At 50.0% G+C, this 16,472-nt stretch overlaps 1 protein-coding gene and 1 pseudogene across 6 annotated transcripts in view; both read right to left on the bottom strand.

Annotated features, from left to right (window-relative positions):
- Prkag2 (protein kinase AMP-activated non-catalytic subunit gamma 2) overlaps positions 1–16,472 on the bottom strand; it is a 261,535-nt gene that overhangs the window by 78,213 nt on the left and 166,850 nt on the right. For all 6 annotated transcript variants that reach the window (XM_047560025.1, XM_047560023.1, XM_047560022.1 and 3 more), the window contains one exon: positions 15,478–15,692. In XM_047560025.1, coding sequence (XP_047415981.1) covers positions 15,478–15,692 — 215 coding nt within the window. The remainder of the gene's footprint in view (positions 1–15,477; positions 15,693–16,472) is intronic.
- On the bottom strand, positions 4,082–4,226 carry LOC124992030 (uncharacterized; annotated as a pseudogene).

Genomic DNA, 16,472 nt, shown 5'->3' with positions numbered 1-16,472 from the left:
TTTAAAGAACTATAAGCACAAACATTGTAAATCATGGCCAAAGAAAAATATAATGGTGTTCTCTGGTCAAGAAAAACTGGAAATAACTAGAAATTTCAAATACAAAACAGGCTTCATGACAGTGAGAAAAGCCAAAGTTGGTTTCATGTGCAAGTTTCTTAATCCAACGAGTCCAGCTAAGCATAAAATCTTTGAAGGATCAGCTTCACTTATTAGCATCTAGGTGAAGGGAAGCCAGTGTTGTGGACAGTATGAATAAATCCAGTCAAAGTTGGTGATGTTGTCTCCTTATTTAGGGAGAGAAGGCCACTCAATCACATGGGGTCAGAAGTTTAATATTACAGAATTCAAGAGTGTAAAGGTAAAACCTCAAACATGCACTCATCAGCTGCTACTGATTTGAAGAATATCCTCAGAGTCAAAACAAGAAAGTGGAATATACGTAAAATGAAAGAGGTGAACAGGACGGAAGGGAGCACTTCGAGCTTGTGCCTTTCCTGGGTCTGAATTGCAGCTGCACACGTACTAGCCCAAGATGGCAGGGCAGAGCAGCCTCTGAGCCTTGTGCGCATGTGCTGTGGGCCTGGCCCAGGGCTCGGCTCAGGTCAGGTGCCAGTAGCTGCTGCTCTGAGTTTGGTAGAGTGAAAAGAACGTGGATTTCAAAGGTAGTGTCAATTCAAGTCACATCTCTGCCGTTTACTAGTCACAACCCGCGCGGCAGGGTTTGCTTTCCTACACCTTGGTCCTTCACCTGACAAAGTGGAGACGGGACGCCTCCCTTGAGGGCAGGGTAGGCTAGCCTGGAGCCGCCAGCGGTGAGCCACAATCCCTCATCCCACAGTCCAGCAGCAAGGCCCGAGACGCTAACCGAGTCGGCTTGTGATGGGATGTCATTCGACTTAAGAAAATGAGTGTACTAAACACTTATATCTATTTGTAAAGAAAAAAGTAAAGAAACAATATTACTTAAAGACTGGAGGAAAAATTCATTCCACAGATTCTTGAGCTACTAAGACCAACTGTCAGGAGTTGTCTTCTCCAAATCCACCAAAGACTAATTTAAGACTGAAAATGATATTTTCCTGCACCATTTGCCACTGACTATACCTAACTGAATTCAGGTGAGGACAGACACTGTCGTCCATTTCTATTAAAAGTCTAGGCTAGAAATGAAGCACAGAATCTCCTAATTACTGGCTGAGGATAACCTGAGTCAATGCAGAATTTAAGGCAATAAGGAGAAAAGAACAGAATATAACTAATGGTCACAGAGCTTCTGGCACCATATTGAGTCGTGTGAAAATCCCGTGACTCTCCTATAACTAGTGACTGCGTTTGGTGACCGAGAACCAGTCATGATCTGTGCTGACTTGTTATAGCACTGTTTGGATGGAAATAAAGTTTGACCCTTTCCTATGCACTCAACAAGAGATATTTGTAAATGCAACACAATCTTCCAACATTTGGTCTAGGTGGTTTGTTTACAAAGCAGTCTCTACACTTTGGTTTGCATAGACTTTTATTATTTGTGTTTGCTTTTTCCAGGCAATATATTCCTGTTCTACTGTTTCTGCTTCCTGTTTCTATTTCCCAGAAGAATGAAATACAGAATCTGCTTTGTTCAGGAGAGCCATGGCTTGTCTACTCCCTTCAAGTCAGGTCAACAAGCTAAATGCTGATCCTGCTCTGAGTTCCTAGAGGTACTGATTCTGAAAGTCCTTAATATTTGCTTTTTCCACGTTACAGAAAGGCAGTGAAGCACATATTTACATTGCCCTTGAGGCTTTCCCTCTCACATCATTCAGCTATCTTAACACAGTGTCCCAGCATGGTCCCAGCAGCCACGTGTGACCCTAATGCAGAGGTTAAATGCAGTCTATGGTTTACACTGGTGGGAAATAGAAATTTTCTCTAATCACCCATTCGCAAAATTGAATAGGTGGGCAGGAGGACTGGTAACAGACATCTACAGACATGTGCCCCGGGAGTGTGGAGGGTCAATTCTTGAGCTGCAAGAACTGAGCCTCTCTTCTAAGACAACACCTCTGCTTATCCCAGTGCGTGGAGCTGGACACAGCCTCTTGGGGGGGTTTATCAGGACAAATTTGAAATGAATTAAGTGTATATTTTCCGCTCGCTCTCTTTGAACACATCAAATATAGCTCATGGAAGATGATTTCTATAGCTCATCCCTACATTCTGGCAAGAATAAGTTATATTGGTGTTTTGCCCCAATTCGAGTATCATTAAACATGGGCTGTGCTGTGGTTGGAATATGGCTTTTCACCTCTAAAACTCACATTGGAGTTTGCAAGGTACTGAAAGGGTGCAGGCTTGCTCTGCTTCTGGTGTCTGGAGGTGGTGCTATGGTGGGGGGTGACTGTAGACAAGGCCATCAGGGCAGAGCCCCCATGAGTGAATCCCTGTGGCCCTGTAAGAAGAGCCCGGGTGCTTGTTGTGCTCCTCAAACCAGCAACTGACTCTTGGGCAGCAAATGGCTCAGACATTTTGGTGGCCTCCCAGTTGCCAAATGTCCTCAACTCAGAGTCTTAAAAGATCTGATCAGTGTTGAGTAACTCCATTGAAACTGCACTATTTTTTATCCAAATATCAATACAGCTTCTGATGGCCCTGTGTTAGACATGCTCTCCTAGCTAGCCATAACATCTGTCCGCCAGTGCTTCAGACCTCGTAAAGGGCTTAATCATGTGAATAGTATAAGGCATTAGTTGAGACTGGGTACCAACTAAATTTTATGAACCTTTTAACAAAAGCATCCCGCCGACAACTGAACCAGGTCAATCGAAGACCGGTGCCTGATTCAGATACTAAGTGAAAGCCAAGGGGCCCAGTGGGCTCCGAGAGGGAGCACTCTGCCCATACACCTAGGTCTGAGTGTAAAGGAACAGCCAGCCTGGCAAAATGCTGCAGTTGCCTGTCCTTGAGCCTCTGGTCTGGAGATGTTGGAATTGTAGCAAGTTTTAATTTTCTTCTTTATGCTTTTCCTCTTATAATTAGAATACTATTATTTGAAAATTAAAAAAAAACTGTCCTAAAATACATTTGGCATAAGATTTACCATTTTTAGGCACCCAGTCACTGGCGTTAGGTGCGTTCCACCTATTGTGCCACCGATCTCCAGAGCTTCCTCATCTTAGGGCAAAGTTGTTCTTAAAAGAGAATGAAATACTTCTCCAGACGTTTCTACTTTTAAAAATTAAATGCAGAGAAAGTAAATGGGATGGCTTAATCAGACTCAAGATAACTGAATAGCACTACCAATCTGTGAAAGAACTAATAAGAAATGGGCTTTTAGTGTGCTTTTGATAGATCATATGGAAAGGAAATCATTGGCAGAGGTGGAGAGTCCATGTTAGAATTTGCTCTGTGTGGTTCCTTCGAGAGTTTTCTATTGAACCACACACTTCCGTTTCTCTCTGGGTGAAATATGCCTCTCCTACCATCATGCCTGAGATGAGCTGCTGTCCCTCTTAACCTGGGACTCAAGATACCCATCTTCAGGGTTCCCCTCTACATCTCAAGAGTGGGGAAATGCACCACACACAACCTCTTGAAGCGGGGGGAGGGAGGCGGGTGGTCACTCATTAACAGGGTGTGTGAGCCCTTCTGAGGGAGATGGCAGACAAGACTTGTTTTAAACTTTTCCACCACTTTGACAGCTGATTTCCAGACTCACTAAGGGAACACTATTAATACTGGTGTTATGGTTTGTGTCACTGCTCTCTAATGATACTTCACCAGCTAAAGTTAATGCTTTCCTAAGTGCTAGGAGTGAGGGGACAACCCTGGTTCTGAGCTGAAGGAATTCTCATCTAAATGCAAATTGAGGCAGGCATCTATGATGCATGAGTGGATACAGCAATTTTTCCACCATTTACTGCTCAGCCCCCCAAATGCATTTCCGCACAACTGCATGGTGATGAAGTATCCCTGTTAGAACTTGACTATGTTTTCTTCCCAGCACCAGCAGGTACATGGACAGAAGGTATTCAGGGTCTTGATTTCTTTGACTTAATGCATGGTAAATGAAACAGACAAAGAGAACCAGTTTCCTAGTCTCTGCTTCTCTACCCCGGACTTTCTTATCCATGTCCCTGGTAGCTACATTTCATGTCCCAAGGGAATTTTTAAAAGGTGCCCCAAATGGAACTTGGCTTTCATTTCAGATACTACACTTGATCTTAGCCAAAAGGCCGAGAAGCGATTGGCTTTCATTTCAGATCGACTTCCCCTTCCTGTATTTTCCTAGCTGATTTAATGAGACCGTCACTCGCTCTCTCATGCCAGAAATTGAAGTCACCTTCAGTCCTCTTCCCACCTGCCACATACCTGGAAAGCACCAAGTCAGGCTATTTTATCACATATATACTTTTATAATTAATCTGTCCTCTAAGTCTCTTCTGTGGCCTTACTTCAGCCCTCTGCCGCCTCTCACTGGACTGCTGAGACCTGTCTTCACTAGTTTCTTGTTCAGTCTTCCCGATAAATTTGTCTCTAGCCTGTCACTGGAGGAATCCTTCTATTAGATGCAAGGTCCACAAACTCACTTGCGTTAGTCAGTTTTCCATTTCTATAACAAAATACCTGAGATAATCAACTTAAAAAAGGTTTATTTGGGCCCATGGTTTTGGAGGTTCCAGAGCGAGCTGGGTTGCCCTGTTGCCCTCAGCCCGTGGTGACACAGCACCACATGGTGTGAGAGTGTGGCCTAACAAAGCCTCACATCATGAGCCAGGGAGCAAAAGAGAAGAGGAAGGGGCTGAGGTGCCACTGTCTCCTTCAAGAGCATGCCCCCAATGACCTAAAGGCCTCCCCAGGGGGCCCCTCCTCTTAAAGGGTCCTCTACATCCCAAGAATGCCAGTCAGGAGACCAGGCCTTTAATGCATGGCAGTTAAGGGACAATCTACATCTAAACTATAGCACTTCCCTGAAAACCTTACAGGTAGGGGATGACAAGTTTCTGATGCCTACCTGTGCCATCCCTTCAGACTACTAAAGGAGGATAAGGGGAAGAACAAGTTCCTCCCATCCACCTTAACCTTCTCTCCCTCCCAACTTCCTTAATCTAGTCCCCGAGCAGGATGAGCAATTTTATAATTCTCATGAGGAGAACCACTGTCCTCAGGTCCCAACTCCATGGGACTTCCTACTGATTGGCCACCTCGATGACCAGTCTGACTGCTGGACCTCTTGGGTGGCAGGACCAAGGCCAATCTTGCCACACTCTCCCTTGGGCCTTGTTCTGCGTCATCCACGGAGCAGAGCCCTCTCCATTGACTCCTGCCTCCTGGGGACCAGGCTCACTCTGCCCTGTCACACAGATGGTCTAACCATTTACTGGACTGCAGCAAGCAGGGCGGCTCCCACGTGATTGGGGAGTGGCAAACCTCTCCTCAGGAAAGGCCAGGCAGAAATCCTGCAGGCCTTGTGGGCCCGGCTCTGCTGCTCCTGGCTCTGCATCCACCACTACAGCAGCGTGGACGGGGTGAGCCAACGAACTTCCATCATAAAACAAGGCCATGAGCCCGGTTTGAATTACGCGGGTAAGCTAAGAGGCTGAGTCAGTGCAGGATGGTAGGCCAAGAGTCCAGAGTTCTCTAGAGGCAGCCTGAAACCACGCTGAGGACACAGGCCTGGGGGCCCGTTGCCTGGGTGCCAGCCTCGGCTCTAGCACTTGCTGGTCACGGAGCCTTCGGCTGAGTGACTCTACACAGTTATCTCCCAGGGTCCTCACAACAGCCCTGGAGGTAAATACTGTGTCCCCATTTGACAGAGACATGGGGAGTGGGACCAACAGCAGAGGAATGTGCAGGGCCTTCTCACGTGTTCATTAACATACCCAAGGCAGGCTCATCTTTAAAGGAAACGCCCTTCCCTGCCCCTCACCCAGCCCTCACTCAGTCTCCTCCTTCACACCAAATTTGTGATCAAGCTGCCCACATCCTCCGTCATCTGGCTCTCACTCAGCAGCTCCTGCCCTCTGGCTTCTGCTCCTGGCCCATAGAAATTGGTGACAGTCTGACCGCGATGGTTTCATAAACAAGAACCACATACTGTCAAGGCCTGTTGCACACTTCAAAGGCGTCCTTTGCCCTGCCAGCCCAGGTTAGAGAAAAGGTAATCGGGATTCTGCCTCCCAGCGGAGATGCTGTCTGTGGATTTCCATGCTCAGCTCCAGTCCTATATGTGGGCTGGAAAATTCAAGAAGAATCCTGGAGCTGCCACTGTCATGAGTGGGGACGCAGATTCCCATGAGTTGGGTTGGCTCCACTGACAGAGAGAACAAAATACCACACTCCTGGAAATTCCCACCTCACCCTAGATTTGATCTTGCCATCAGAACAAGTGCTGAGCGCCTAGCCACGTTCCCTGTGGGTACTCAGGAGCACACGCCCCATCTGTGAGTTTGGCTACCTGGTGAGTGCACTGGGATGCTCCCCTCAACTGCATTAGCGCCAGGGCCCAGCTCTATAGGATGTCCCTCTTCTTACTGGGGACACTCTCGAGGGCAGGACTTATCTCAAGCCATCACTGAGTACTAAGTACCTAGGACAGTGCCCTGCAAATAACAGTGTCTTAGGAAACAACTGTGAACAAATGATTGCCCTCGTGGGTCCCTAGAGAGATGACAGAGACTGGACAAGTACCATATTAAAAAGGTCCAACCTCTTCCCCTCGCAGCCCGCTTCCCTGGGATGAAGAATGGACAAGAATCTCAAAGACCCTGGCCACTGCTCAGAAAAATGGGCCAAGCCCTCTGCCGTGTCCGTCTCTCATTTGGGCTCTGCCTTCTTTCTGCTCATTGACCCGGGATTCCAACAGGGCAGGAACGCAGGTAGAGTGCCAATCAAGATGCTTTTCCTGACAGCCAGGGGAGGAGACATGCTGCTGCCTCTTCACAGGCAGCTCTCGTGACAGCCAGTCCCACTGTCGATCTGCTCTCCCGGTAGCTCCTACCCCTTGACCCGGGGTGCATTTTTCCCAAACTATTTTTAAAATATCTACTGTGCTGTGAGTACTAGACAGTGGAACTGTTAGTTTGCCATTTCTGGGAGGGTAGCTTTAACATCAGTCCTTATTAGGTTGTAACTGGATATTAAACTGGTAGACAGGCGTACACAAACAAAGAAATGCTCATGAAATCTGCAACTTCTCCTTAAGGTCAAGTGCTCTGAAATACTTATACATTTTTCAAGTGTTTTTCTTTTAAAATAAAAAATTTGACACGTGTTAGCACATACGTGTGGATACAGGATGATAATTTGATACACGTACATAATATGTGATGATCGAGGCAGGGTCGTTAGCATTTCCGCTTCTTGGACATTTCAAAGTGCTTTTCTACCTTAAAAAGTGTAATTATTTCAGATAACAATCGTGAAAGTGTTCATGCTAGGAAAACTGGGATCTTGGAGATTGATCTGGGGGTAGACAGTCCACTTTCCAGCAGAACTCAGGCTCTTGGGTTTGTTACTATGGTGCAGTTCAGTGAGTTTTGCTTCCTCCCCACACACATGGTGAACCAAGTGGGAGTTGTCTATTGCTACACAGCAAATCCCCCCAAAACTCAGTGGGCTAAGACAGCAACGGCAATTCGTGATCTTCTCGGGACTGAATTCTGTCTCCCACATTCACTGTTGAGGCCCGCCATGTGACTGTATTTGGAGACAGGGTCTATAAAGTGGTGGTTAAGGTTAAACAAGGTCATAGGGCAATCCCTAATCCAGGGGCCAGTGTCCTTACAAGAAAGGGCAGGGGCTGGGGTTGTGGCTCAGTGGTAGAGCGCTTGCCTAGCCAGGGCAAGGCAGTGGGTTCGATTCTCAGCACCATATACAAATAAAGAAATAAAATAAAGGTATTGTGTCCATTTACAACTAAAAAAAGAAAAGAAAGGGCAGACCCTCTGAGGACATAGTCGCACAGAGGAAGGGCCGTGCGAGGGTGCAGCAACGCCTCTGTAAGCCAGGGAGAGGCCTTGGGAGAAGACGAGCCTGCAACTCCTTGGTCTTGGGCCTTGTATCAGTCAACTTTGTGTTACCACAGCAAAATGCCTGACACAGCCTCCTTAGGAAGCAAAGAGAGATCCGGGCTCAGAGTTCTGAAGGTCCAAGTCAAGTTCAAGATGGGGTGGCTCTGAGGTTTGGGCCTCTGATGAGGAGGCACAGTGTCAGGGAGCGGCGTCAGGGGAACACTCACATCTCAAGCCAGGAAGCCACGCTGGGGACAAAGCTTTTACTTATGGACCCTCAAGAGATACTCATCCAACATCACAGACTGCCAGCCTCCAGGACAGTGGCTGCTGTTTAAGCTGTCCGTCTGTGGGATTCTGCTCTGATAGCACTCAGAGACTGTGGTTCTCTTGTGGTTTCTGGGGGTCGGGAATTCATGTCCTGGCTGGCTGGGGGGTCCTGGCACAGGGTCTCTCATGTTTCCCAGACAGGAATGGCTGGGGTTGTGTCCTCTGCAGGCTTGACAGAGGCTAGATGTCCATTCTGCAGGGGCTCCCTCCTGGGGCTGGCAGGCAGCGGCTGTTTTGGGCCAGGGGACTCTGTTCCTCCCCCTAGGCTTTCCTTTAGCTTAGTTACATGATGAGCACATCAGAGAAGAAACACGATAGCCTTTATTTTCATCTGTTAGGGTTAAATACACGGAGTAAAGAACAAGGCCACATGACAGAGACTGCGATGTGCAGCCCAGGTCTCCTTCCAGGGATGAAGGATGTTTTCCCACCTGTTGGGAATACTGTCAACTGACGGCTCTGGCAGGATGACGCTTGGCTGAAAGGCCACCTTGCTCAAAGTGAGCCCCCTCGCTGGGATAGCTGCCATCCACCAATGGACTGGTGTGGAGGGAGGTGGAGCCGACCCCTCGGGCCTCCTTGGGACAATGCTACTGAGCCAGTCTAGCTTTCGCACCTCTGGGTTGCTGAGGCAACCCCACCCTCTGTCCTCTCCCCCTCCCTCCTAATCAAAGTGTGTGACAGTCTTTTCTTAGAGTCTGTTTCTTAGGAAATGTGCACTGCTAATGTCCACTTCACGGGACGAGTGCTCTCAGAGAAGTTAAGCACACACAAGATTCCTCAAACGTACATCAGTCAACCCTAGCCCCTGGGACGGTGTGTACTGGGACCAGCACAGAGCTGAAATCGAGCCACAAGATGTGGCAGGTTGTAAAACTGACCCAGCCCTCTGCCTCCTCCTGAATTCATTCCCTCTGTAATACGACTTTGTCACTTCTGTCTCATTTTTGTTGGCCACAGCAAGTCCTAAGGCCAACACAGATGGAGTGGGAGGGGGAGAGGAGACAGAATCTCCCTTGGCCAGGAGCAGCTAGGGAGAGGAGTCCTGGGCCTAGACCTCAAGGGGCCTTGTATGTGTCTCCATCTCTCTTGGGCTCGACAATGCCGTGTGAATAAGTCGAGGCTGGGCTGCTGAGGAGACACCATGCTGAACCGGGAAGTCGCCTGGTCAAGGCCAGTCTGGTCTGGCCAGTCCCTGAATGACCTGGTGGGTGACCACAGATGCATGAGTAAACACAGCCAAGACCAGAAGGGGGCCCAACCCAAACTGCTGATCCACAGAATCAGTGGCTTAAATAAATGGTGATTGTTTCAAGTTTTAGGGAGGTTTATTTTGAAGCAATAGAAAAAAATCTGGTACCCAATCCTGTCAGATGCAGGAATCAGCTGGGCAAGAGAAGATAATGGAAAATGTGGACTATGGAAGTTGCCCTGCGTTCTCTCCAACTGGCTCTGGTACGTCGAGCTGCTGCAGGGCTGCCGCTAGTGGCTCGCACCTGCAATCGTCTTAGGCAGCTTGTCCCTGGGTGACCACAGCCATCTCAGCGGGAAGTGCAGCGTCCTCCTGCTGGAGCATCCCGTAACAGTATGGGAGTATGAAGCCTCAGGTTCCTTGCCTCTGGGTGGGCAGATCCTGGTGTGTCACATACTCCAGGACTCTCCTGTCATAGGGCAGGGGCTGGATGTCAACTGAGATGACATCCTGGCTTAGCCCCTTCACTTCCCCATCCTCCTTCTGAGAGTACCCCCTTAAACAGAAAAACACATCTGACACCCCAAGCCCCATCTCTCTGCTCCCAGGGACTCTGCACAAGACAAGACACAGGCCAAGAGTGAAAATCCTAGAGAAAGACGCAGCTTGTTCTCATCCACGCGCTGGGAGGTTTTCAGCCTCACGGGCGAGGCCATGCCACCACGGTGAGCTGCTGCCGCCCAGGAAGCTTGCTCCTCTCCCGGACAAAGTGGGCAGGAGATGCTTCCTTTTTCCTTCTCACTTTCATTACTTCCTTCAACTCATTCTTTTCCACTAGTGTTTTGATCTGTTCCTGTTTATAGGGAGATACCATCACCTCCATTCTTTGGTCACAAGCCTCGCCTTCCCCTTCACATCCAGCATCTGAAGCAGGCACTGGAGACCGCCACATCTTTACTCCTTAATCATTCAACCCCGTTATGGGGCTTCTGCTTTTTTTTTGGTCCCAGGGATTGAACTCAGAGGTACTCGACCACATCCCCAGTACTATTTTTTGTATCTTATTTAGAGACAGGGTCTCACTGAGCTGCTTGGCACCTAGGCGTTGCTGAGGCTGGCTTTGAACTTGCAACCCTCCTGCCTCAGCCTCCCAAGCAGCTGGGATTATAGGCGTGTGCCACCGTGCCTGGTTTGGCTTCCGTTCTTGACCTGCAGTGGTCAGCAAAGTCCTCCTGCCGAGGTCACAGTGACCTCAGTCCTTACGCTCCGCAGACCGCCTGCAGTGTGTGATGTCACCAGTCACTCCCTGCAAACGCATGAAACTGACACGCCTTCCTTTGGCTTCTGCAGTCCTGTGCCCACCTGTTCTTCAGTTCTTTCCAGGCAATCTGGAATACTCTTGTCTGTCCCTTCGATGCCCATGTTCTTCTGGCTCTCTTCTCCAGCCTGTTTCATCCACCTCATGGAGTCAGTTGTCATTCATATTCAGATGACTTTCAGTTCTTCGTTTCTAGCTCCGCGCTCCCGTGTCCAGTTGCCCTTTGAACACTCACGCTGCAGCGACTGTGCTGCAGGCTCCTTACTGTACCGCCACCACCCAGACACAACCCTGCACACACACCTCTGCACACACACTCCACTCCGGCTCGCAGGCAGGCCCACCCTCTTCTGCCTCTGTTCTCCAGCCTTGAAAATGGATCTCCCCTCCATCTGGTTTCCTAGGGCACAGCTTTTGGAATCATCTTTGGTTCTTCTCTTTCCCCTTGAATGAACAATCACTACATTCCAAATTCAACGCTACCTCCTTAATAGCTTCCGTTTTAACACCGTTCCATCTCTTTCCGCCTTCCGCTGCCACAGGCCCTGACAACTTCACGCTGCATCTCATTTGAGCCCCTCTTCTATCCACGTCCAACCTAATTTCCACACCCAGCCAGAGCGAACCACCCTAAAAGGCAAACCTGACTACTGCTCTTCCCGGCAGGAAAAAAAAAAAACCTATTTCCCCTGGGATTGTTCTTCCTTGCACCAAGGTGGGGTGGGGCGCCTCCCCATAATAACTGGACAGGCTCCAGCGTGCTCTGTTGTAAAGCTACCTGTCTGCGCCCCCAGGCAGACAGAGCTCCTTCCTTTGTTCAGCTGGTGGACACTTGCTGAAACCCCTACCCCACGCGCCACACCAAACCTTGTTCCTGTCCCATGCTCACGTTTGTCACCCTGTCGCCCATGCCAGCGGTGTTCCCGGCACACAGCCGTTGTTTTGCTAAGTATTTGCTGAACACAGAAGTAATCAAGTGAGTGCTGTCTACTGAAGACTAATTGCTCCACCCCCTTTCCAACTTTAGAACAAGACTCATGGGAAACGATTTTAGAAAAATGATCTTTATGGTCAATGTTTACAGAAAGTGTCTTTTTATCCTCAAAGGCAGAGATAAATTATGCCGAATTATTTTTAGGCCTTCAGAAATCTTTAAGCAACTCACATCTCTCCATGAAGATTATGCTGGTAGCAAAATTAACAAAATCAGTCAAGCTCCTAAGGAATTTAGCACAGAAATTAAAGGCATCCTTTGAAATCCAATATCAAAGAATACATTTTATATGAACTTGAAACTTCCACCCACCCTACCACCAGAGCTGTAGAAAGCAGAGAGGGACCCGGGCCACACTTGGGCTGCAGAGGCCACGGACAGCACCAGGTGGAGGACCCCTGGGGGGCCTTGGGCCACAGCAGGTACTGGTGGGAATCCAGGGCCCATCTGATGTCTGATGGCCAGTGTGGACATCCTCTTCCAATTCTTAAAACGTATAATTTCAAAGTGCAAGTGGGGAGCCTTAGACGATCACCCTAATTTTCTAACTCTCGAAGTACATACACACCAGGGCCTTGACAGGATGGGCCTCCTTCCTCTTTTATTGTGGTAAAATACACATAAACTTGACCAATGACTCATGTTTAAGTGCATGGTTCAGCCGCCCTGAGCATGTTCACACTGTCATGACATCATCACGCTGTCCGTCTCCAGACCTGCTTCACCTTCCCGAATGGAAAACCTGTCCCCAGGAAACAACGGCTTCTCCCTCCTACCCTTACCACCCCCTGGCCATCCTGCTGCATTTGTCCCCTCTCTGGAGGGTCCTCCGGGCTCGTTGGTGTCAGCCTTCCTTCTTAGGGCCTGTTAGTATTCCATTGTGTGCAGTCGTATTTACCCATCATGGCACTTGGAGGGCTGAAGTCCCACCCTGCTGTCAGCTGTGTGCTGGGGACAGAGACATGCTTTACACCGACACTGAGTCTAGACACAGTCAAAGACAGAGCCAGCTGGGAAGGACTTGCACTTGTCAGCCTTGATCAAGGGCTTAACTTTGTGAACCACACAGTTAAGTTATAAAAATGCAGACCTTACAGTCCCGTCATACCCTTGGGGATAAAACCGGCAGCAAACCAACTGTGCTCCCTGGACCCTTTTTAAACTGGGAAAGCCTCTGGGCTGGTCCCTAGCACAAAGTTGCCACCACCAAACCCCCTTGGATCGGGAATAGGCTGCATCCATCTCCTGTCATTCACGAGACCAGGCTTCTCCAGCCAGTGTCTCTTCCCAAAAGAGGTTGTTCTGTTCTATCTGTCACCCCTGGTCTGTGAGGTGAGCCCATCTCCTGGGCCTCTTTCCCTCTGTACTGGTCATTTTCACCCTGGCCCTCTGGGGTCCTGGGCCTGCTCTGCTCTAAACTGCAGAGTCTGCCTGTCCCAGCTTCCTTGCCTTCTGGCTTCTGGGCATGTCTGGCCAGTACTGGAAGGCAGGAGGAGGGGAAATACCAGAATTCCTGTCCTGTCTCAAAAGGCATCTCTGGCCAGTGACTTTGGTTCCTCCCTGGCACCATCTCCTGCCAGGCAGCCTCACCAGGTGGGCCCTGGAGACAGTAGTCACTCAGCCCTCCAGCCCTGGGGCTTTTGGAGTTTCTTCTGTTCTATCATCTCTGTAACTAGTGCTTGCCACATGCCCAGGACATCTGCTCTTCTCCATTCTTTTCTCCCCCTCCTTCCAGGTCCCTAGCTTAGCGCTGAGCTTCCAGCCAGCTCCCCGTCTCCACCAGCACCCGCCCTCCTCAGCGAGGTACTTGTACCCCGAGTGACCTCTTCCTTCCCCATCATTGCCAGAGAGAGACCTGGGCCACACTTGGGCTGCAGAGGCCATGGACAGCGCCAGGTGGAGGACCCCTAGGGGGCCTTGGGCTGAGGCTCTCTGGAGAAGGCTGTCCCCTCATTCAAAACCCTCACCCAGGCGCTCAGGCCTAGGTGTCTGCTCCACCCGCTTCTCCCTCCTGCAGTGGGCTGGGGCTCTGCTGGCATCTGCACCCATCCCTTCCCGCTCTGAGCAGGCCCACCTGAGCTCTCTTCTGCTACCAGCGAGAGTGTGAGCTCTGGAAGGCAGAAACCATGCTGTGCAAATGAACACTCTGCTGAGCACGCATTTCATAAAGTTGCAGTTGAATGAACAAGAAGAATAGCGGTGGGACGTTCCTGCTGGGAAAACACGTCTTTCCCCAAAAATAACAATGGTTTCGGGTTGCATTGTGTCTGCTAAGGTGTGTTGACGTTGTAACCCCCAGTACTTATGCTGTGACCTTATTTGGAAATAAGGTCTTTGCAGATGGAATTGGGTTGAGATGACGTCATTAGGCTGGGCCCTAACCCAACAGGACTGGTGTCCTCAGAAGAGGAGAAAAGGTGAACACAAGCAGACACACAGGGAAGGTGGCCCTGGGAAGACGCAGGTAGGGGCTGTAAAGATGCCACCACAAGCCAAGGGACACTAGGCTGCTGCAGCTGCTGAGGCCAGGATCTTCCCTAAAGGGCAGGGGGCGTGTGCCGGCTGTAACCTTGATTCTGGACTTCTGGCCTTCAGAACTGTGAGACATTTCTGCTGTTTGAAGTCACCCAGTTTGTGACGCGGCTGTCTCTCTGTGCCCACAGGTGCACCAACCATAGGTTGACAATATTTGAAAAACATTGCATTTGTACGGAATGTGCACAGACTTCTCTTTCATTATTCCCTGAACAAAAGAACGTGACAACTATTTGCATAGCATTTATGTGGCATCGGCGATGATGAGTGATCTAGAGATGAATTAATAGGCAGACGTGCATAGACTCTGGGCAGACACTACCCTTTCCATAGGAGGGACCTGAGCGTCAGAGGATTTGGGTGTCTTCAGGGGTCCGCCAACTCCCTGTGGACGCGGAGGGACGACGGTACTTTGCTAAGGCAGCCCCGGGAAGCCACACCATGGCTGCTTCCATCCACACAGGTGGACGTCAGCTGGTGCTTCTTAGATCCTTGCTGGGCACAGGGAGGACAGTGGGGCTCAGGCGTCTACCATGGGCTACACAGGCTGCAGCAGGCAGGGACTCTGCACTTGGGATGCGTCTGGGTCGGCTTAGGTGGAAGGGAAGCCAACTCCCTCCGTCCACATGCTGTGCCCTTCCTTCTCTGAAAGTCACAAGGACAACGCTTACCCACTCCATGCTGAGAAGCTCCCTTTCCGAGAGGGTGCCCTGAGTCAGATGGTGTCAGACTTTAAATTGTATGGCTCTAGAATATAGTCCCCCCAACTTTTTTTTCTTTTCCTTCTTTTGCTTTCCCTCTGACACTTTATTTTAGTATCTCAATCAAGGTTGATTCAAATACAGCTTTCAAGGGTGATTTTTAAGAATTAGGAGGAACAGAAAACTTCCTGGCCACATTTCTGATGGTGCAGATTTACCCTTTCCTGAGATTTCCACTTCCCTACTGGACTCTCACTGGTCCCCTCAGCCTGGGACTTGATAAAATAAGACACAAATGCCAGTCACGCACGTTCTCAGCCTTGGCTAGCTGAACCAGATCGACAGCGTGGGGAAAGCCGCTGGCCCGTCCTACCTGACACCCACGGCCCTCCCTTGGGAGAAGAGCCCAGACTTACAGTTCTAGAAGGAGCATGGTGCGTGGGGGAGGCCAACGGGGGCTTGGAGGGACTCTGAAAGGCCAGGCAGAACCGCTGGCCAGTGTCCAGGGGAGAAGAGGAGGCATAGATGCGATTTTCCAAGCGCTCTGGCTCTTGCTTGTAGGACTCGAGGGGAAACGTGTGCTGCTTGGTCACTTGGGTGGGTGTCGATGGAGAAGAGGAGACACTGGAGGCTGCGGGGAGCAAACAACAGAGGCCATTAGGAGTGTGGCCCAGGAGGAGGACAGAGCAGGGCACTTCCACTTCCAAGTGCCAAGACCCTCCAACGACAAAACCCTGCATTATTAAATTTGGATATCAGGGAAGAGCATTGATAAACCTTTTGCTAGTCTCTTGGGATTGTGGGTCTAGAAATACCCTCACCATCCATGCTTGGCCCACTTTTGTTGGGGCTGCTCCTGCGGTCTGACATCATCTGGGTGCAGGCTTCCCCGCGCTCTCTCCTTCCACTCAGGTACCTGCTCTCCTCTCCTCGCCCAACCCAAGCTGAGAGACATGGCCAAGCGACAGAGACAGCTCACGATGTGTGCAGTAGAGACCAAGGTCAAAGTTGGCAGATGTCACATGACAAGTTGCAAGGAACCACGGGAGGTATGCCCCATTGAGATGTGCAGCGAAACGTCACCAGAGAGGGCACAGTGCTGCGTCAGTGCACCAGAGAAGTGGCTGGAAAGGGGCCTTGAAAAGCGAAGATCTAGGTGGACAGGAAGGGGCAGGGGCGAGTGGGGAGGAGGCAACTGAATGACCAGGGGCTGCAGGGAGGCTGGGGCACGAAGCTGCCAGGAGTAAACATGTCCCCTTCAGCAGGGCCCCTGCTGTCCCGGGGTGGGTCTACGGCAGGCGACCATTGCTCACATCCCATTGATGATGCTCTAAGACGACTGTTACGGGTTGAACTGTGTCCCCAGAAAGATACGCTGAAGTCCCGATTCCTGGTACACGGGGATGCGACC

This window comes from Sciurus carolinensis, chromosome 8 (genome assembly GCF_902686445.1).
Source record: "Sciurus carolinensis chromosome 8, mSciCar1.2, whole genome shotgun sequence".
NCBI lineage: Eukaryota > Metazoa > Chordata > Mammalia > Rodentia > Sciuridae > Sciurus > Sciurus carolinensis.
Note: the sequence above shows the minus strand (reverse complement) of the source record. Positions and strands in the feature narration are given on the sequence as shown.